Raw genomic sequence first — 22,305 nt, forward strand, 5'->3', positions numbered from 1 at the left:
TTCAAATGCTCAACACCGGCCACGCCAAGGCCTGAATTGAACTCTCACTGGTCCGAGACATGGCTTTGTAGTGGTAGGGCTTCCCAACCCTGAGTTGTGACCGTTCTTAGTCTTACTAGATGTGAAGCAGCAAGGCCTAGTGGATAGAGCATGGGCCCCAGCTCCGCTACATATCTGCTGTGTGACCTTGGGCAAGTCACTTCACTTCTCTGGGGCTCAAGTTTCTTCAACTGTATAATGGGGGTTAAGACAGTAAGCCCCATGTGGGAGAGGGACTGTGTCCAACCTGATTAGCTTGTACCTACCTTGGCGCTTAGTACAGTGCCTGGCACATAGAGAGTACTAAACAAATACCATTAAAAAAACACACACCTCGCCTTGAGGAGGGTTTTAATCACAGGGGGGTTCGGTTCAGTTCTACTCCCTAGCTCTGAACTGGTCCCTGTGTCCTCCTCTTACAGCGTGGCGTGCCCATCTCTGTCAAAAGAATGGAAGCGAAGTCCTGGAATATATGTTGGTCTTGAAGTGATCTTTGGCCCTCTCTGAAACTGCCCCACGGCACTGTGGTTAAAGTGCAGCTGATAATGCTCCACGCAAGGCGAGCTTAAGGGTTTCTTAGTAAAAGGGAATGGAGGAAAGCAAGGACTCTCTGAGAATACAACTCTTTAGAAGGAATTCATGGAGTAAGGGGCCCTGCCCCTTCTACTCTTCCAGAGTCGTCTGGTGGTCTTCATGGGACACAGCTGTTGAGCCAGTCTCTGGGGTTTCCTTTCTCCAGCCCAAATCCAAAAGACAAAGCAGAATTCCTGAAAGTGGTCTGGTTTTTCTGACTTGGGTGGGCACGGACCACCCGAGAGAGACCGACGGAAAGAGATGGCGGAGGACAGAGAGATGGTGGTAGACAGACAGGGATGGAGACAGACAAACAGAGATGGAGACGGACAGGCAGAGATGGAGATGGAGACAGACAGAGATGGGGATGGACAGATTAAAAACAAATCAGCTGGAGTGACTGAATTCCTCTGCCAGGAACCACACGAGATGGAAAGCAGAGAGTGTCCTCCTGGGAAGTCTCCGAGCAGCAGATGGGGAAACTTCAGGTGATTCTCAGGGTCAGCGAAGAAGAGTGTAGGACCTTTCCTGAGGGAGACTTCTTCCTCCAGTGGTTTCTCCACTGCCCCATCCCAGCAGATTCGCTGGGAGGGCCCCCGTGCTACACCACTCCCTTCTGGAGGCACGAAGCCCAGCGGAAGACCAGGCAGCCCGTCAGGCACACCGCAACCAGGAGCAGTGAGAAGGCCACCATGAGAAAGACGTAGACCGGGTGGGAGAGGGGTGGGGAGGGAGCCTGCTCGGCTGGGATCATGTTCGTCTGGTTCAGCATGTACCCCAAAGTCCAACCTGCATCGCTGTCCCCAATCTGCAAATAAAAAGGGAGAAGAGGTCTGTCACCATTCAAGGTTGGATTGAACCCCTCTTCAGCGATTATTATCCACATTGACCAACACCTAGTCAAGTTTCTACCATCTCTGTGTTGAACTCTCTCGGGCGCTTGATACACTGAAAGACCACTGAAATACGATCGATTGATCGATAGTTAATATCAGTGAGCGTGGTCCTGAGCTGGATGCCTGACTCCAAGAGTACTGTAAGAAGCGACACATTTCCTGCCTTTTTGGAGCTAGCAATCTGATGTGGAACAAAGCAGTGAGAGTCAAATAGAATACGATTCAAGGCCCTGCTGAGAGCTCACCTCCTCCAGGAGGCCTTCCCAGACTGAGCCCCTTCCTTCCTCTCCCCCTCGTCCCCCTCTCCATCCCCCCCATCTTACCTCCTTCCCTTCCCCACAGCACCTGTATATACGTATATATGTTTGTACATATTTTTTACTCTATTTATTTATTTTATTTGTACAGATCTATTCTATTCATTTTATTTTGTTAGTATGTTTGGTTTTGTTCTCTGTCTCCCCCTTTTAGACTGTGAGCCCACTGTTGGGTAGGGACCGTCTCTATATGTTGCCAATTTGTACTTCCCAAGCGCTTAGTACAGTGCTCTGCACATAGTAAGTGCTCAATAAATACGATTGATGATGATGATGATGATGATGATGATACGATTAGACGTCATCTATTAGGTGGAGATGGGCAAGCAGCATGGTGTAGTGGCTACAGCATGGGCCTGGGAATCAGAAGGTCATGGGTTCTAATCCCGGCTCTTCCACTCGTCTGCTGTGTGACCGTGGGCAAGTCCATTTACAGCGTGGCTCAGTGGAAAGAGCCCGGGCTTTGGAGTCAGAGGTCAGGGGTTCAAATCCCGGCTCTGCCAATTGTCAGCTGTGTGACTGTGGGCAAGTCACTTCACTTCTCTGGGCCTCAGTTCCCTCATGTGTAAAATGGGGATTAAGACTGTGAGCCCCCCCATGGGACAACCTGATCACCTTGTAACCTCCCCAGTGCTTAGAACAGTGCTTTGCACATAGTAAGCGCTCAATAAATATGATTGATGATGATGATAGTAAGCACTTAATAAATGCCATTAGTATTATTATTATTCTCTGTGCCTCAGTTACCTCATCTGTAAAATGAGGATTGCAACTGTGAGGCCCTTGGGGGACAGGGACTGTGTTCAACCCGATTTGCTTGTAACCACCCTATTGATTAGTACAGTGCCTGGCACATAATAAGCACTTAACAAATACCACAATTATTATAAATTTCATGCCCCTGACGAGTCACACTGCTACCGCTGCTGCCACTTACTACCACCACTAAAACTACTATTTCCTATAGCCCCAATCCGCTTAACAGTCTGTTTCCCCTTGTAGACTGTAAGATTAATATGGGCAGGGATTCTGTCTACCCAACTCTATTGCACCCATCCCCCCCACCCTACCTCCTTCCCCTCCCCACAACACCTGTGTATACATTTGTACAGATTTATTGCTCTATTTATTTTACTTGTACATATTTACTTTTCTATTTATTTTATTAATGATGTGTATGTAGCTATAATTCTATTTATTCTGATGGTATTCATTCATCCATTCAATCGTATTTATTGAGCGCTTACTCTGTGCAGAGCACTATACTAAGTGCTTGGGAAGTACAAGTTGGCAACATATAGAGACGGTCCCTACCCAACAATGGGCTCACAGTCTAGAAGGGGGAGACAGACAACAAAACAAAACATGTGAACAGGTGTCAAGTCATCAGAATAAATAGAAGTAAAGCTAGATGCACATCACTAACAACATAAAATAAACAGAATAATATTGACACCTGTCTACTTGTTTTGTTTTGTTGTCTGTCTCCCCCTTCTAGACTGTGAGCCCGTTGTTGGGTAGGGACCGTCTCTATATGTTGCCGACCTGCACTTCCCAAGCGCTCGGTACAGTGCTCTGCACACAGTTAGCGCTCAATAAATACGATTGAATGAGTGAATGAATGAGTGAACTTTCCCAAGAGCTTAATACAGTGGTCTGCACATAGTAAATGCTCAATAAATATGAATGAATGAATGAATGAATGAATGAATGAATGAACTTTCCCAAGAGCTTAATACAGTGCTCTGCACACAGTGAGTGCTCAAGAAATACAATTGAATGATTGATTAAACTAGTGAAATTTGGGTGGCGGGAGCAATTATGGAAGTGGGGGAAGTCTAGCACTGAGTAGCTGCAGGGAGGAAATGGAAAGAGGAGGGCAGTCGATGTTGCAGATTCTCCTCTGCTGCCACTGTCACTGCCAGGGTGACTTTCCACACCAGAAACTACCAGGGGAAAACAGAAAACAGACACTAGTCGCAGTCTTGACCTTCTGTCTCCTTTCTTCTCCTCTTCACCACTGCTACCCCATACTAAAAGAGCACTGGCCTGCTAGTCAGAAGGACCTGGGTTCTAATCCGGGTTCCACCGCTTGTCTGCTGTGTGACCTTGGACAAGCCACTTCACTTCTCTGGGCCTCAGTAACCTCACCAGTAAAATGGGGGTTAAAACTGTGAGCCCCATGTGGAACAGGACTGTGTCCCATCCGATTTGCTTGTATCTGCCCCAGCGCTTAGTACAGTGCCTGGCACACAGTAAATGCTTAACCAATTCTATACTAACTACTAAATAATAATAATAATGTTAATGATGATGGTATTTGTTAAGCGCTTACTATGTGCAAAGCACTGTTCTAAGTGCTGGGGGGATACAAGGTGATCAGGTTGTCCCACATGGGACTCACAATCTTAATCCCCATTTTACAGATGAGGGAACTGAGGCCCAGAGAAGTGAAGTGACTTGCCCAAAGTCACACAGCTGACAAGTGGCAGAGCCAGGATTTGAACCCATGTCCTCTGACTCCAAAGCCCGTGCTCTTTCCACTGAGCAACGCTAACTAAAGGCCACTGAGTATGTTTTCATGCCTGGGTCCATCTGCGAATGTGTCTGTCATGCTGCTACTGGTTTGGCCAGGGGGAGGTGTTCATTCATTCATTCATTCAATCATATTTATTGAGTGCTTACTGTGTGCAGAGCACTGTACTAAGCGCTTGGGAAGTACAAGCTGGCAACATATAGAGATGGTTCCTACCCAACAACGGGCTCACAGTCTAGAAGGGGGAGACAGACAACAAAACAAAACATGTGGACAGGTGTCAAGTCATCAGAATAAATAGAAATAAAGCGAGACGCACATCATTAAGAAAATAAATAGAATAGTAAATATGGTAAAATCAACAGAGTAATAAATCTGTACAAACATATGTACAGGTGCTGTGGGGAGGGGAAGGAGGTAGGGCCAGGGGGATGGGGAGGAGGAGAGGAAAAGGGGGTGTTGGCTCATTAGCCATTTCCTGGGATGAGCCCGAGCCCCAATGAGCCAGGGCCAGGAGTCAGAAGACCTGGGTTCTAATCCTGACTCTGACCCTTGTCAGCTGTGTGACCTTGGGCAAATCACTTCACTTCTCTGGGCCTCAGTTACCTCACCTGAAAATGGGGATTAAATCCTACTCCCTCCTTTTGAGACTGCAAGACCCGTGAGGGACAGAGACTGTGTCCAACCTGGAGAAGCAGCATGGAGTAGTGGAAAGAGCACGGGCCTTTGAGTCAGAAGGTCATGGGTTCTAATCCCGGCTCTGCCACTCGTCTGCTGTGTGACCCTGGGCGAGTCACTTCACCTCTCTGTACCTTAGTTACCTCATCTGCAAAATGGCAATCGAGACTTTGAGCTCCACGTGGGACAGGGACTGTGTCCAACCCGATTTGCTTGTATCACACTTAGTACAGTGTCTGGCACATAGTAAGCACTTAACATCCTACCATAATAGCAATAATTATCATTATTATCTATCCCAGTGCTTAGAACAGTGTTTGGCACATAGTGAGCACTTAAGTATTATTATTGTTATCATCATTATCCTGATGATCACCATTGTATCATACTCTCCCAAGCATTTAGTAGAGTGTTTTGCGCATCATAAACACTCAATAAAATGATTGATCCTGCATTTTCTTCTCTCCCAGCAGCCCTCCCTCCTTCCCAGGCGAGCTATTACCTTGCCCATGAACTGGATGTCTTTCCAGTTTTCATCAGTGAAGCCGTATCGGAGATGCAGAAGCGTGACAATGTAGGTGCCGGAGAAACAATATTCACTCAGGTACTTCTCCTTTATATCAGAGAAGGAAGTTTTCACCTGGAAAAAGGAGGAAAAGAGATTTCATTCCAAAATCAATTCTCCCTGGGACTTCGTCATTGACCTGCCTCCCAACATGACCCATCCAGGCAATTATTTTCTTTAATAGTACTGACTAATAATAATAAAATGAATTAGCATGGCGTTTATTAAGATTTTACTGCATTTTAAAGCATTATACTAAGCACTGAGATAGATACGAGATCTTCAGAGAGGGGACAGAGAACATGTGAGCAAGGAAAATATCTTCCAACTCTTTTGTATAGTACTTTCCCAAGCACTTAATACAGTGCTCTGCACACAGAAGGCACTCAATAAATACCATTGATTGATTGACTCGCATAGGGACTCAAACCAATTGTAAGAAGTAGGAAGAGTAGGTATCTTAAGCTCTTTGTGACTCAGTTTCCTCATCTGTTAGGTGGGATTAAGTGAGTTGCCCATGGTCACTTAGACAATCATATTTATTGATCAATCAATCGATCAATCATATTTATTGAGTGCTTACTGTGTGCAGAGCACTGTACTAAGCGCTTGGGAAGTACAAGTTGTCAACACACAGAGACGGTCCCTACCCAACAGTGGGCTCACAGTCTAGAAGGGGGAGAGAGAGAACAAAACAAAACATATTAACAAAATAAAATAACAAGTATTGAGTGCTTACTGTGTGCAGAGCAACATACTAAGCGCTTGGGGGGGATACAATATAGCAATATAACAGACACCTTTCCTGCCCACAGTGAGTTTATACTCCAGAGGGGAATGTAGACATTAATATAAATATAGATTATTATTATTATTATTTATTAAGCACTTACTATGTGCAAAGCACTGTTCTAAGCACTGTGGAGGTTACAAGGTGATCAGGTTGTCTTGTCGGCTTCAAGGCTGTCCATCACCTCGTCCCCTCCTACCTCACTTCCCTTCTCTCCTTCTCCAGCCCAGCCCACACCTTCCGCTCCTCCGCCGCTAATCTCCTCACCATACCTCGTTCTCGCCTGTCCTGCCATCGCCCCCGGCCCACATCATCCCCCTGGCTTGGAACGCCCTCCCTCCCCACATCCGCTAAACTAGCTCTCTTCCTTCCTTAAAGGCCCTACTGAGAGCTCACCTCCTCCAGGAGGCCTTCCCAGACTGAGCCCCCTCCTTCCTCTCTCCATCCCCCCTGCCTTACCTCCTTCCCTTTCCCACAGCACCTGTATATATGTATATATGTTTGTACATATTTATTACTCTGTTTATTTATTTATTTATTTTACTTGTGCATATCTATTCTATTTATTTTATTTTGTTAGTATGTTTGGTTTTGTTCTCTGTCTCCCCCTTTAAGACTGTGAGCCCACTGTTGGGTAGGGACTGTCTCTATATGTTGCCAACTTGTACTTCCCAAGCGCTTAGTACAGTGCTCTGCACACAGTAAGCGCTCAATAAATATGATTGATTGACTGATTGATTGATATATACCTGCCATGTATTGGTTAATTCTGTTGTCCTCCCCCAAGTGCACAGTAGAGTGCTTTGCATTTAGTGAGTGCTCAGTTAATCCTCTGGATTAATTGACTGTCCCAGCAGCTCTCCAGAGACCTGCTCACTGGGAAGGGCAGGAAGTTGGCAGCCGAAGGGTCTGCCGGGCCTGCTTCAGCCTCAGGAGAAGGGGAAGGGGGAAATTTAAAAGCAGACTTCCCCTTTTTTAGCTTCTCTAGTCTCCCCTCCCTCCCTGAACTGGATGCAGAATTTGTGGTTCCAGACTGTACCTACTGAGGGGAGGCCGTGGATGTTTGCATGAGGTGAAAACGAGTCAAAACCTCCAACAAACAGGTGAAAAGGCACAAATGGCATTAAAGGCATTGCTGTGTTGTACTCTCCCAAGCGCTTAGTACAGTGCTGTACACATAGTAAGCACTCAATCAATACAATTGATTGACTTGGAGGCCTTTGTTTTTCCACTGAAGTACAGTTCACTCCTGCTGTATTATGGCCCCGTCTTTGGGGCCCAGATTTGTTCTTTTGAGCAGGGATTAGCCTTTACATTCTCTTCAGTCTCACAAATCCCCTTGAGGCCAACAGCTCATCGGGGCAGGGAATGCATCTGTCAACTATGTTATAGTGTACTCTTCCAAGTGCTTACTACAGTTCCCTGCACACAGTAAGAGCTTAATCAATCCATCATATTTGAGTGCTTACTTTGTGTAGAGCACTGTACTAAGCACTTGGTAGTCATAAGGTCATGGGTTCTAATCCCAGCTCTGCCACATGTTTGCTGTGTGACCTGGGGCAAGTCACTTCATTTCTCTAGGCCGGGCAAGTCACTTCATTTCTCTAGGCCTCAGTTACCTCATCTGTAAAATGGGGATTGAGACTGTGAGCCCCATGTGGGACAGGGACTGTGTCCAACCTGATTTGCTTGTATCCACCCCAGTGCTTAGTACAGTGCATGGCACATAGTAAGTGTCTAACAAATACCATGATTATTAGTATTATTATTTCAATATAACAGAGTTGGTAGGCCCAGTTCCTACGCACAGTGAGCTTACAGTTTAGAGGACAAATCTTGTCTAGAGGACTAGCTTACAGTCTATAGGACTGCTCAGTAAATACGACTGATTGATTTCTGTATTGTATCTACTGCAATGGATAGGACAGAGCTAGGACCATAATAAGTGCTTAATACATCCCACAGTTATTACCAGTACAATAATGGTAATTAATCAATCAATCGTATTTACTGAGCGCTTACTGTGTGCAGAACACTGTACTAAGTGCTTGGAAAGTACAAGTTGGCAACATATAGAGACAGTCCCTACACAACAGCGGGCTCACAGTCTAGAAGGGGGAGACAGAGAACAAAACCAAACATATTAACAAAATAAAATAAATACAATAGATATGTACAAGTAAAATAAATAAATAAATAAATAGAGTAATAAATATGTACAAACATATATACATATATACAGGTGCTGTGGGGAAAGGAAGGAGGTAAGATGGGGGGATGGAGTGGGGGACGATAATTGTAATCAGTTGGAGATTGAATGTATATCATTCATTCATTCATTCATTCAATCGTATTTATTGAGCACTTACTGTGTGCATATCATAGCACAAATAAAGGAGACGGCAGGATAAGCAATGCTCTGAGCAAGAAAAATATTGATTTTGGAAGTTGAGATCCATTTTAATGTCTATTTCCCCCTGTAGACTATATGTTCCTTGTGGGCAGGGCTTGTGCCTACCAACACTGTTGTATTGTATTGTACCAAGCACTGACTCCAGTATTTTGCAAACAGTAAGCACTCAGCAGATACTATTGGTTGACTAATAGTCAAACATTTTGGGGTGAGTGGTCAGGTATGATGAACACCTTAATAGAAAACCTGTAGCTAAACCTGTAGCTGTGACTTTTTCTATTCCCTTACCTCCTCCCACGGCCGGGAACAGAAGTCTTCTATTTTTTTGGTCACATTTTTCAGAGACGAGCCCTCCTTAGCTGTCAGGTTTAAAAAGTTCATCACAAAGTAGAAAGCAGAAAATGCCTGGAAGAGAAAGATTCAAAGTAACTTGGACCTATTCAACTGAAAGTGGACTGTATACCCCACTGAGAAACTTCGTAATATGAGAGCAATATCCAACCCAAGGTGTGAAAATGCTTTGTTCCTGTCCTCTTTGCAGGAATGAGTACTCTAAGAATAAAATAGTGGCAGTGGATTGTGGGTGTGGGGGAAAAAGGGGGAGGAGTAGGGTGGGGGGAGAGAAGGAAGGGATCAGAGAAGAAGAGCATAGGGTAGTGAATGGTCAAAATAATAGCTAGTGAGTTGTTTAATCAGCAAAGAGGCTATTTCAGCTTACCAAATTCATTCATTCATTCAACTGTATTTATTGAGCACTTACTGTGTGCAGAGCACCGTAGTAAGCGCTTGGGAAGTACAAGTTGGCAACATATAGAGAGGGTCCCTACCCAACAATGGGCTCGCAATCTAGAAGGGGGAGACAGACAACAAAACAAAACATGTGGACAGGTGTCAAGTCATCACAATAAATAGAAATAAAGCTAGACGCACATCATTAACAAAATTAATAGAATTGTAAATATGTACAAGCCTTGATTTCCTTGACAGATGCTTGGCCAATTTTCGGGGGTTTTAATTAACCAAACATTTTTTAGCCCCCTTATGATCCCAATGTACCTCAGTTTGAAATAAAGCTATTAATTCAGATGAAGGCTTTTTCTCATGTCTTGCATTATTATACTTCCTGTTTCCAACATGTTCAAAAAGCTTTTCTGGTGTTAACTTATCAATTCTCACTGCATCCTTATGGTAAGAAAGGGAAGGCCAAGAATTACTAGCCCCATTTGTTGGCTGTTAAATGGCATACCAGAAATCACCTATTACAACCCAGCTTTCATGCTTCACTCTTCTAATGCTAAATGACTCACCTGTCCCTCAATCTTGTCTGTCTCACTACCGACCCCTCGCCCACATCCACTCTCTTTCCTGGAACTCCCTCCCTCTTCATATAATAATAATAATAATAGCTATGATATTTGTTAAGTGTTTACTATATGTTCTAAGTGCTGCGGTAGATACAGGATAATCAGGTTGTCCCACGTGGGGCTCACACTTTTAATCTCTATTTTACAGATGAGGTAACTGAGGCCCAGAGAAGTTAAGTGACTTGCCCCAGGTCACACGGCGGACAAGTGTTGGAGGCGGGATTAGAATCCACATCCTCTGGCTCCCAAGCCTGTACTCTTTCCACTAAACCACGATATCTGACAGTCCACCACTCTCTCCACCCTCAAAACCTTCCTAAAATTAAATCTTCTCCAAGAGGTCTTTCCAGATTAAACCCTCATTTCTGCACCTTATCTGCCCTCCCTGATGTGTTGGCTTAAGCAATTTGATACTTTCCTCACCCCCAGCTCCACAGCATTTATAGAAATACTTTTGTACTCTCCCATTTCTCTTATCTGTAATTTATTTTAATTAATGTCCCACTAACTAGACTGTAAGATTCTGAGATCGGGGATCATGTCCACCAACTATTTCACTGTACCCTTTCAAGCGCTTAGTACAGTGTTCTGTCACAGTAGTGTTTAATAAATACCACTGATGATTAATAATGGAAGACACAGAGAAGCAGCGTGGCCTAGTGGGAAGAGCATGGGCCTGGGAATCAGAGGACTTTGCTTTTAATTCCAAGGCTATCGAGTACCTGCTGTGTGACCTTGGGCAAGTCACCTGACTTTTCTGTGCCTCAATCCCCTCATCTGCAAAATGGGGATTCAATACCTGTTCTCTCTCCTGCTTAGACTTTGAGCCCCATGTGAGCCTGGTTCTCTTGTTTCTAACCCAGTGCTTCGCACATAGTAAGCATTTAACAATTATTATTATTACTACTAATAATAAGAAGAAGAATCCTGGGAAGCTTCCCATCCACTGTTTCAGTGCCTATAACACTTTGAATCATGCCAATCTCAGGAGGCAGAGGGAAAAACAGAAAAGAGGATATTGTTGTCTTTTAAGCTCTGTAAGTATTATTTTTCAAATAGAGACTCAATAGGCCAATGGGTCAGGTAAGGGATTTTGATGACTCTCACCCATTTGCCCCCTCACCCCTACTCCACCAATTTCTCCTGGTTTTGTGCATCTCCCTCCTTCCTGGTACACATTTCTGGTCTGGAGAGAAGCCTGGAGCCTGGATAATGTTGAGTGAAACTGAACAAAGGCGAAAATAATAATAATAACAATGGTATTTGTTAAGCTCTTACTATGTACCAGGCACTGTTCTAAGCTCTGCGGTAGGTACAAGATAGTCGGGTTGGACACAGCCCCTGTCCCCATTTTACAGATGAGGGAACTGAAGTCCAGAGAAATGAGTGACTTGCCCAAGGTCACACAGCAGACAAGTGGCAGAGCCGGAATTAGAACCCAGGACCTTCAGATTCCCAGGCCCGTGCTCTATCCACTAGGCCATTCAGCTTTAGGGGCAGCAGTGATCAACTATATCCTCAAATTTTTGACCTAGACTGTTATTTGTATGTCCACCTGAGTTTGGGCCTTCTGTTTCAGCAGCTGGGATAAATCCTTTTGGAGGTGACCCCTGCTTTAGAGTGATATTTTGAAGAGACATTTCTCTGCAACAGCCGGTTAGCCAAGGTCCGCCTGGAATAAGGGGTTAAGTGAGAAACTAATCCGAGCCGAACTGTGGCTGCATCTGTTTATCCTTTCCCCTGAAATGGCTTGCAGCCCCTCACTCTGACTTTCGCTAGTTCCAAGCCAAGTCTAGAATTATGAAACCATGGAATTGGAGATGGAAGAAAGCGGATTAGATCATCAACACCTTTCCTCCCTCTCTAGAGGCCAGGGCAGGACCACTTGGTTCAGGATACTCTTCCGGTCTGCTCCATACTGTGGGAATTCTGCCAATTCCCCCCAGGAACCCCGTCCTAAAGAAGCCTCCCCTGGATTGTCCTGATAGTCACACAAGGATCAGGATTTGATTTCAACCTATCCCTCCTTGCCATGTTCTCTAATCAATTCCACTTGCTCCTTGGCAGCAGACAGTCATTGTTTCATTGCTGGGCCAAATTCCACAGATGCATTTAAAAAAGGAAAAGCAATTCCCTACATGCACTTCCCCAAGGGCCTTTAATCATCCTTTTCCGTCTTCTCCAAATTGTTGCTATATTTGTCTGAGATACTGGACTCAATCTAGTAACCCAGGAGAATACCGTGACCAAATGGATGTAAGAAACAGAATTTTTTAAGGAACTCTTTCCTTAAGAATGAGGTTACCATGGGCGGATGCCCTTTCCCTTTGCTTCAGCCCCTGTCCTGTCCCACCAAGGCGCTCAGGGTCTCAGAGCCAGAAGAACCGGCAGCCGACAAAGTCTTTACTCTCATTCAGGTCTCTGGCCTATGGACAAGCCAAGGGTTTCTCCCTGCAGGAAGGTGCTGAGGTGGATTTGAAAATGATAAATGCGGTATTTGTTAAGCACTTGATATATGCCAAGCACTATAGAAAGCGCCAGGGTAGATACACCCTAATCAGGTTCAGTACAGTGCTCTGCGCACAGTAAGAACTCAATAAATACAATTGAATGAATATCCCTGTTTTACAGATGAGGTAACTGAGGCATAGAGAAGTTAAGTTGAGCCCAGTGCCACATACAGCAGGCAAGTGATAGAGCTGAGATTAAAACCTACCTAACTCCCAGCCCCCAGTTCTTTCCATTAGGCCACATAATGTTCTAGTTCTCCTGGCAAGCTGGCCTCTCCTTCAAGAGGCCTTTCCTGACTAAGCCCTCTTTTCCTCTTATCCCACTCCCCTCTCCGTCATTGCCCAGACTTTCTCTTCTTATTCATCCCCCCACCAGCCCCACAGCACTTACGTACATATCTGAAATTTACTTATTCATTTATATTAATGTCTGTCTCCCCCCCCCGCCCCCCAGACTGTCAGCTCGTCGTGGTCAGGGAATATGTCTGTTTACTGTTGTATTGTACTCTCCCAAGCTCTCAGAACAGTGCTCTGCACACAGTAAGTGCTCAATAAATACGATTGAATGAAGGAATGAATGAGTGAAAGGACGCACGGCGGTTGGAACAGCACCCTCAAGTGAGGCGGAGAAGTGAACAGTTACCCAGTGGATTTTCCTCCATGTTAGAGTTCTGCAAAGGCCTGGGCTTGGCTTGTCCAAGAAATGGGATGGAGAGGGGGACACTGGCTGGGATAGCCTGTGACCCTTCCTTTCAAGTCTCTTCAGGCTGGAAGGCCTGCCTGGTGACTCTCAGCAAAGCCTAGTAGCTCTGGTCCCGGGACCCACTGTGCGGGACTGAAGATCTGCGTGTGGGAAAGTCTCAGTGTAGTTGGGTTTTGGGCCTCTGACTGGACGTCCTAGTGGATATCCCAGCACTGTAATAAGTGCTGGGGTAGTTAAAAGCTAATCAGTTTGGACACATCAGGGCTCACAGTCTTAATCCCCACTTTACAGATGAGAGAAATGAGGCACAGAGAAGTTAAGAAACTTGCCCAAAATCCCACGCCAGACAAGTGGCAGAACCAGGATTAGATCCCAGACTTTTCTGACTTTTGGGCAAGTTTCTTAACTTCTCTGTGCTTCATTTCTCTCATCTGTAAAGTAGGGATTAAGACTGTGAGCCCTAATGTGTCCAAACTGATTAGCTTTTAACTACCCCAGCACTTATTACAATGCCTGGCATATAGTAAGCACTTAACAAATACCATAAAAAAAATTTAAAAAAATTGACTCCACTTCTGGGGTTTGACCCAAATCAGTCAGGCTGGGGTTTGGATTGGGTCAGTTCAAGTGTATAAGCTGCTGCTGCTGATGATGATAATGGTATTTGTTAAGTGCTTACTATGCATCAGGCACTGTACTAAGTGCTGAGGTGGATACAAGCAAATCGGGTTGGACACGGTCCCTGTCCCATGTGGGGCTCACAGTCTCAATTTCCATTTTACAGATGAGGTAACTGAGACCCAGAGAAGGAAGTGACTTGCCCGGGGTCACACAACAAGCAAGTGGCAGAGCCGAGATTAGAACCCATGACCTTCTGGCCCACGCTCTAGCCACTATGCCCTGTTGCTTCCTTAGACTGTAAGGTTCTCAAGGGCAGGGCCTAATGCTTCTATTTTTATTAAACTCTTCCAAATGCCCAGCTCAGCAGAGCCTAGTGAAAAGAACACAGGGCAGGGAGCCGGTAGACCTGGGTTCTAAACCCGACTCTGCCAATTGTCTGCTGTGTGCCCTTGGGCAGCATGGCCTAGTGGATAGAGCCCAGGTCTTTGAGGCAGAAGGACCTGCGTTCTAGTCCTGGCTCTGCCACTTGTCTGCTGTGCTCTGTACACAGTACAGCTAGTACAGTGCTCTGTACACAGTAAGCACTCAATAAATACGACTGAATGCATGAATCTTTTATTTCCACAGCACTGGTCCCCAGGAAGTGTTCAGTAACAATTCTATGTCCCTTGAGAGACTGTGCGAGTGAAAGTGGAGGAGGAAGGCTTCTTTTAGGGGGCGCTTATTGCCCAGGTGGATGTGGGCTGTCCCCGCCTTCACTGAGAGAGGCAGTAACAGGCCCGTGAGTGGGAGACTTCTTTAAGAAAACGCATTTATTGACGATGACTAATAACGCAAAAGGGACGAAAGCTCTCTTCCTCCCTTCAAAGCACTACTGAGAGCTCACCTTCTCCAGGAGGCCTTCCCAGACTGAGCCCCCTCCTTCCTCTCCCCCTCCCCCCAGCCTTATCTCCTTACCCTCCCCACAGCACCTGTATATATGTATGTACATATTTATTACTCTATTTATTTTACTTGTACATATTTATTCTATTCATTTTATTTTGTTAATATGTTTTCTTTTGTTGTCTGTCTCCCCATTCTAGACTGTGAGCCCGCTGTTGGGTAGGGACCGTCTCTATATGTTGCCGACTTGTACTTCCCAAGTGCTTAGTACAGTGCTCTGCACACAGTAAGCGCTCAATAAATACGATTGAATGAATGAATGAATGAATGCTGTGTGATCTTGGTCAAGTCACTTTGCTTCTCTGGGCCTCATGTGTAAAATGGGGATTACAGCTGTGAGCCCCATGTGGGACATGGAATGTGTCCAACCTGATTACCTTATATCTACCCCAGTGCTTAGAACTGTGCCTCACACATAGCAAGTGCCTAACAAATACCATAAAAGGTCCCTAAACTTGCATCAAGGCATCAATTTCCTCATCTGTAAAATTTGGATAAAATATCTGTTCTCTCTCCCTCTTAAAGATGTGTTACATCTCTTAGATGTAACACAACTCTTAACATCTCAACACATCTCTTTGAGATGTGTTGCCAACTTGTACTTCCCAAGCACTTAGTACAGTGCTCTGCACACGGTAAGCGCTCAATAAATATGTTTGATTGATTGATTGATTGATTAGACTATGAGCCCGATGTGGGATAGGGGCTGGGTCAGATCTAATCATCTTGCTTAGCAGAGGGCATGGCAGAAAATAAGCTCTTAGCAAATACCCCTATTTTCATTGGTAGTAGTGCAGGCAGTCCTTGGACTTACAATCCAGTAGGTTCTGACAAACTGCATTTAAGCCAAAATGTGGTCCGCTGGCTCCAAATGGGAACTAATTTGCTTAAATTTCTACTGCTGAGAAGGCCTAGTAGATTAGAGCATGGGCCTGGGGGTTAGAAGGACTTGGGCTCCAATTCTGGCTTCGCCGTTGGTCTGCTGTGTGATCTTGGGCAAGTTACTTAACTTCCTTGTGTCCCAGTTACCTCATCCATAAAATGGGAATTAAGACTGTGAGCCCCTTGTGGAACATGGACTGTGTTCAACCTTGTATCTACCCCAGCACTTAGTACGGGGCCTGGCACATAGGAAGCGCTTAACAAATACCATAAAAAAACTCCAGATTTCTTAAACTGTGCATCAGATGACCAGGACTAAATGGTACTTGGAATCACCCCTGCTTCCATATATTCTCTTAGCTTCCCTCTCAGCTGAAGCCCAATCCTGGAAAGCTGGAGAAGGCTAGGCACCATGGCACTGATTCAAAGGGGAACTTCAGAATGGGCCCTGGCCATTGCTTTCTCAGGTGATTTTCAAGGCCGGACCCTGCTGATATTGATACAAGTTTCTGCCTGTATTCCCCTCAGTGGCTAAAATGTGAGGAGTAGAAGGGAGGAAAAGGTCAGATGAATCGCCCACAAAGTACATTGCTCCCTCACATAATCTCAATCAATCAATGGTACTTACGGAGCACTTACTGTATGCAGAGAACTGTACAAAATTTTCGGGAGAGTTTGGCAGACACGTCCCCTGCCCACAACAAGCTTACAGTCTAAAGGGAGCTCACAGTCTAGATGGATTCCCCCATCTCCCCTATTAACTATGGTCCTGAAGCTTGGAATCTTATTTAGTGAATGTGTGTGGTGTATTGGGAGCGTGGCTTAGATTGGTGAAGTGTCATCTTCACAGTGTGGTTTAGTGGCAACAGCACAGGCTTGGGAATCACAGGTCGTGGGTTCTAATCCCTGCTCCGCCACTTATCAGCTGTGTGACTTTGGGTAAGTCACTTCACTTCCCTCTGTCTCAGTTACTTCATCTGTAAAATGGGGATTAAGACTGTGAGCCCCAAGTGGGACAACCTGATTACCTTGTATCTACTACAGTGCTTAGAATAGTGCTTGGCACATAGTAAGTGCTTAACAAATAACATCATTATTATTATTAAGTAGCACCTGTCCACATGTCTATATGTTTTGTTTTAGTGTCTGTCTCCCTCGCCTAGACTGTGAGCCCACTGTTGGGTAGGGACCATCTCTATATGTTGCCAACTTGTACTTTCCAAGTGCTTAGTACAGTGTTCTGCACACAGTAAGCGCTCAATAAATATGATTGAATGAATGAATGAATGTTTTGTTTTAGTGTCTGTCTCCCCCTTCTAGACTGTGAGCCCGTTGTTGGGTAGGGGCTGTCTCTATATGTTGCCTACTTGTACTTTCCAAGCGCTTAGTACAGTGCTCTGCACACAGTAAGTGCTCAATAAATACGATTGAACAAATGAATGAATGAATGAACCTAGGAAATTATTCAGGAATTACTGATCCCTCCCCTCCCCTGCAAAAAAAAAAATATATTTTGTTTGCACCAGTAGTTTCCCCCATGAATCTAGCTTCAAGGTATCATGAACTTACCCTGAAATCTCCCCTTACGGGTGGTAGAAAAATCCCATTGAAAGAACACCGTGAGTAAGAGCAGAAGGAAGTGTTGAAAATGTTCTCGAGACTCTTCTGGCACTGCGCAAAGTTTCCAGTGCCCTGGATGTGGAGCTCATCCAGATGAAGGACGCTCTCCGCCTTCTCAGTGCAGGGGCTACTGTAGAGATCGCTCATCTTCACAACCTTCTTGTAGCCAGTGTGAAAGCATGGGTCCTTCAACTGTCCATTTTCTGCCTCCTACGGGGAAAACCACATAAGTCCATTCCATCCAGCCAGAGTGCCGGGAGGTTTGTGTGTGACAGTTGGAATTGTCTCCTAGCCCAAGGCTCTGCCTCACGATACCCCCAGCCCCACTTATGACACCTCTGGAAATGTCAGCTTCGTCCCTTGGTCCATGCCTAGATGGCCCCAGCGCGTGCCGTTTGTTGCCCATTGAGTGGCCCATTCCCAATGTTTTACTGCCAGGTCAAATCAACTCCACTAGCTGCCCATTCCTATGTCCTGACAGTGTAGCAAAGCCTCTTAATTAGTCTCTACTGCTCTTTCCCATCTCTTCCCCGAGACAGGGAAAGACTGTGATCCTGTTGTTGGGTAGGGACCGTCTCTATAATAATAATAATAATGGCATTTATTAAGCACTTACTATGTGCAAAGCACTGTTCTAAGTGTTGAGGAGGTTACAAGGTGATCAGGTTGTCCCACGGGGGGCTCACAGTTTTAATCCCCATTTTACAGATAATAATAATAATAATAATGATGGCATTTATTAAGCGTTTACTATGTGCAAAGCACTGTTCTAAGCACTGGGGAGGTTACAAGGTGATCAGGTTGTCCCACGGGGGGCTCACAGTCTTAATCCCCATTTTACGGATGGGGGAACTGAGGCCCAGAGAAGTGAAGTGACTTGTCCAAAGTCACACAGCTGACAACTGGTGGAGCCGGGATTCGAACCCATGACCTCTGACTCCAAAGCCCGTGCTAAGCCATGCTGCTTAGTTCATTCATTCATTCATTCAATCGTATTTGTTGAGCACTTACTGTGTGCAGAGCACTGTACTAAGCACTTGGGAAGTACAAGTTGGCAACATATAGAGACGGTCCCTACCCGACAGTGGGCTCACAGTCTAGAAGGGAGAGACAGAGAACAAAACATACTAACAAAATAAAATAAATAGAATAAATATTTACAAATAAAATAAATAAATAGAGTAATGAAAACGTACAAACATATATACATATATACAAGTGCTGTGGGGAGGGGAAGGAGGTAAGGTGGGGTGGATGGGGAAGGGGAGGAAGGGGAGAGGAAGGAGGGGGCTCAGTCTGGAAAGGCCTCCAGTCCAGTGGCTTAGTCCAGTGCTCTGTACACAGTAAGCGCTCAATAAATGCAATTGAAGGAATAACCCTAAGATGGCTCTTTCCTTCCTCTTTTCCCTTAGAATACTGGATCCTCTTGGTTGTTTCCTCTCCTCCCCACTAGGAAACCCACATTCTCTTACCTCCCCTTCTCTACCTCCTGACCTGACCAAGCTGCTTGGCTAGACTTCTCTTCCCTTCAATTCCCCCTGGAGCCCTTCTTGGCCTGGACAAGAAGAGTCAGGTCTGAACCTGCCCCTGCCTGGGCAGAACCCGGAGCGAATCAGCAATACCTGGCCCTGCCTGTCTCCAGGCTGTGGAATGATCGGAAGTGGGTTGAGTGGGACTCAGAGCGTGATACCAGTGGCTCCTCACTTCTGGGCACATGCCATTCACTCATTCAATCGTATTTATTGAGCACTTACTGTGTTCAGAGCACCGTACTAAGTGCTTGGAAAGTGCAATTCAACCACAAATAGAGACAATCCCTACCCAGCAATGGGCTTGCCCAGGGGGCATCCCAGCCCCACAACTTACTTGACCTGTGGTTTTAGGCCCAGCCACACCTGGCTCATTTGGATTTTTTTTAATGGTATTTGTTCAGTGCTTACTATGTGCCAGGCACTGTACTAAGCGCAGGGTTAGATACAAGCTAATCAGGTTGGACACAGTCCCTGTCCCACATAGGGCTCACAGTCCCCATTTTACAGATGAGGGAACTGAGGCACAGAGAAAGGGACTTGGCCAAGGTCACACAGTGGAAAAGTGGCAGAGCTGAATTAGAACACAGGTCCTTCTGAGCCTACCCACTAGGCTACATTACTTAACCAAGGCTTTGGGACTGACTCCAGCCACCTACCCAGGTCTGCCGAAAGGGTCCCCCTCTCCTCCCTGTCCTCTGCTTCTCCCCTCTCTCCGGTCCAGGATGGCACCTGTTTTCCCACCTTATTTTTGCCAACATCGGCCGGGCCTTTGGGATATTTTGTCTCTCACTACTTTGCTCAATGCAGGTCTTCCTAATACAATGCCCCAGAACAACAAATGAACATTTTTCTAAATGTGGCTCGGACCCCATGAACTTGGGGGGGTCTTCAGAGCCATGAGATATGACCTAAGAGGAAGATATTAAAGGTAGGGGAAGGTGCTTGAATAAAAAGGAGCAGAGACCTGGCCCTCTTCGGGGAGTAGGAGAGAGAGGGGGCGGGAAAAGTTCCCTGGAGAAACTGTAGTCAGGAAGGAAGTCATTCTATTTATTTTATTTGGTTTATATGTTTTGTTTTGTTGTCTGTCTCTCCCTTCTAGACTGTGAGCCCGCTGTTGGGTAGGGACAGTCTCTATATGTTGCCAACTTGTACTTCCCAAGCGCTTAGTACAGTGCTCTGCACACAGTAAGCGCTCAATACATACGATTGAATGAATGAATGAATGAAGGAGAACATAGAGAGAAGCAGGGAGACGTCATTCATTCAATTGTATTTATTGAGCACTTACTGTGCGCAGAGCACTGTATGAAGTGCTTGGGAAAGTACAATGTAAGAATGAATAGACACATTCCCTGCCCACAACGATCTTATGGTCTAGAGGGGAGACAGGCATTAATATAAATAAGCAAATTACAGATTTGTACATAAATGCTGTGGGGCTTGGGGCATGGTGAATTAAGGGGGCAAGTCAGAGTGATGCAGAAGGGAGAAGAGAGGAAATGGGGGCTCAGACAGGAAAGGCCTCTTGGAGGAAATGTGCCTTCAATAAGGCTGTGAAGGGGCAGAGAGTAATTGTCAGATTTGAGGAAGGAGGGCATTTCAGGCCACAGGTAGGATGTGGGCAAGAGATTGGTGGTTAGATGAGACTGAGTTACAGTGAGAAGGCTAGCATTAGATGAGTAGGAGGTTAGTGAGGTGAGGTAGGAGGGGGCAAGGTGACTGTGTGCTTAAAAGCCAACGGTGAGGAGTTTTTGCTTTATGTGGAGGTGGATGGGCAACCACTGGACTCAGAGTTTCCAAATGGAAGGATCCAGAAAATGAAGCCAGGCAGTAGAGAGGATTTCCAAAACCTGCTAAGTGACCTCTCAAGCCCAGCCCTGTGTCCGGCCAGAAAACAACAGGAAGACAGACGAGAATTCCAAACACTCATCAGCGAAAGGGAGGCCAAGTCTGGGATGGGCATTACTTGCCTGGATGCTCTTGGTCAACTTCAAACGTAGAGCCTGGTCCTTCCCATAGCACAGGAAGCTGTGTGTGTAGATGTTGTAGTTCTTGCCGTAGAGGTGGAAGTGCAGCGAGCTGTCACTGGACTCGTTGTCCTCCTTTTGTGGCACAAAGGTGATCTGCGTGGAGGCTCCTCCCAGGTCCAGGGCTCCCGATGTTTCCTGGCTGCCCCAGGATTTGGGCAGAAATTTCAGCCAGGCAGAACTCTGAAAGACACAAAGCTACCTGGTCTAGGGTTTTGGGGGAAGGGAGGAGAGGGGAGGCAATCAGAGACACGGTGGGTTCTAGAGGAAGCCACGCAGCGCAGAAGAAGCAGCCGAGCTAAGTCTGGCAGGGACCTGAATGGAACCATTAATCCATCGATTTATGGTATCTATTGGGCTCTTACAGTGCACTAAGCACTTGGGCGAGTGACGGACATGATGGCTAGAGCACAGACTTGGGAGTCAGAAGGCCATCAATCAATCAATCAATCGTATTTATTGAGCACTTACTGTGTGCAGAGCACTGTACTAAGCTCTTGGGAAGTACAAGTTGGCAACATCTAGAGACAGTCCCTACCCAACAGTGGGCTCACAGTCTAGAAGGGGGAGACAGAGAACAAAACAAATCATATTAACAAAATAAAATAAATAGAATAGAATAGATATGTACAAGTAAAATAAATAGAGTAATAAATAAGTACAAACATATATACATATATACAGGTGCTGTGGGGAAGGGAAGGAGGTAAGGCGGGGGGGATGGAGAGGGGGAGGAGGGGGGTTCTAATCTCTGCTCTGCCATTTGCTGTTTGACCTTGGGCAAGTGAGTTCACTTCTCTGTGCCTCAGATACCTCATCTGTAAAATAGGGATTGAGACTCCCTTCTAGTGTGAGCCCGTTGTTGGGTAGGGACCATCTCTATATGTTGCCAACTTGTACTTCCCAAGTGCTTAGGACAGTGCTCGGCACACAGTAAGTGCTCAATAAATACGACTGAATGAATGAATGAATGTCAGCCCCACATGGGACAGGGACTGTGTCCCACCCTGTTTGCTTGTATACACCCAGCATTTAGTACAGTGCCTGGCAAATAATAAGTGCTTAACAAATACCACTATTATTATTACGGAATTTACAATCTAGTGGGGGAGACATACATTAAAATAAATTAGACGGTGAGTTCCTTGAGGGCAGGTAGTGTGTGACTTGCTGCAGTTATGCTTGCCCAAGTGCTTACCACAGGGCCTAGCACTCTGACATTCGATAGGTCCCATTGAAAAAAAGATTCAGGAAGAGCATTGGTAGCAGCCAATCAGAACTTGGAGAAAGCTGA

At 45.6% G+C, this 22,305-nt stretch overlaps 1 protein-coding gene across 1 annotated transcript in view; it reads right to left on the reverse strand.

The window, feature by feature from the left end:
• Positions 1-299: 299 nt before the first annotated feature.
• ENTPD1 (ectonucleoside triphosphate diphosphohydrolase 1) overlaps positions 300-22,305 on the reverse strand; it is an 87,172-nt gene continuing 65,166 nt past the window's right edge. The window contains exons 6-10 of the mRNA XM_038743913.1: positions 20,955-21,194; positions 17,402-17,662; positions 9,096-9,212; positions 5,542-5,679; positions 300-1,420 (exon numbers count right to left, since the gene is read on the reverse strand). Coding sequence (XP_038599841.1) covers positions 1,214-1,420; positions 5,542-5,679; positions 9,096-9,212; positions 17,402-17,662; positions 20,955-21,194 — 963 coding nt within the window. The 3' untranslated portion in view covers positions 300-1,213. The remainder of the gene's footprint in view (positions 1,421-5,541; positions 5,680-9,095; positions 9,213-17,401; positions 17,663-20,954; positions 21,195-22,305) is intronic.

The sequence above is a fragment of the Tachyglossus aculeatus genome, chromosome 3, assembly GCF_015852505.1.
Source record: "Tachyglossus aculeatus isolate mTacAcu1 chromosome 3, mTacAcu1.pri, whole genome shotgun sequence".
Taxonomy (NCBI): Eukaryota; Metazoa; Chordata; class Mammalia; order Monotremata; family Tachyglossidae; genus Tachyglossus; species Tachyglossus aculeatus.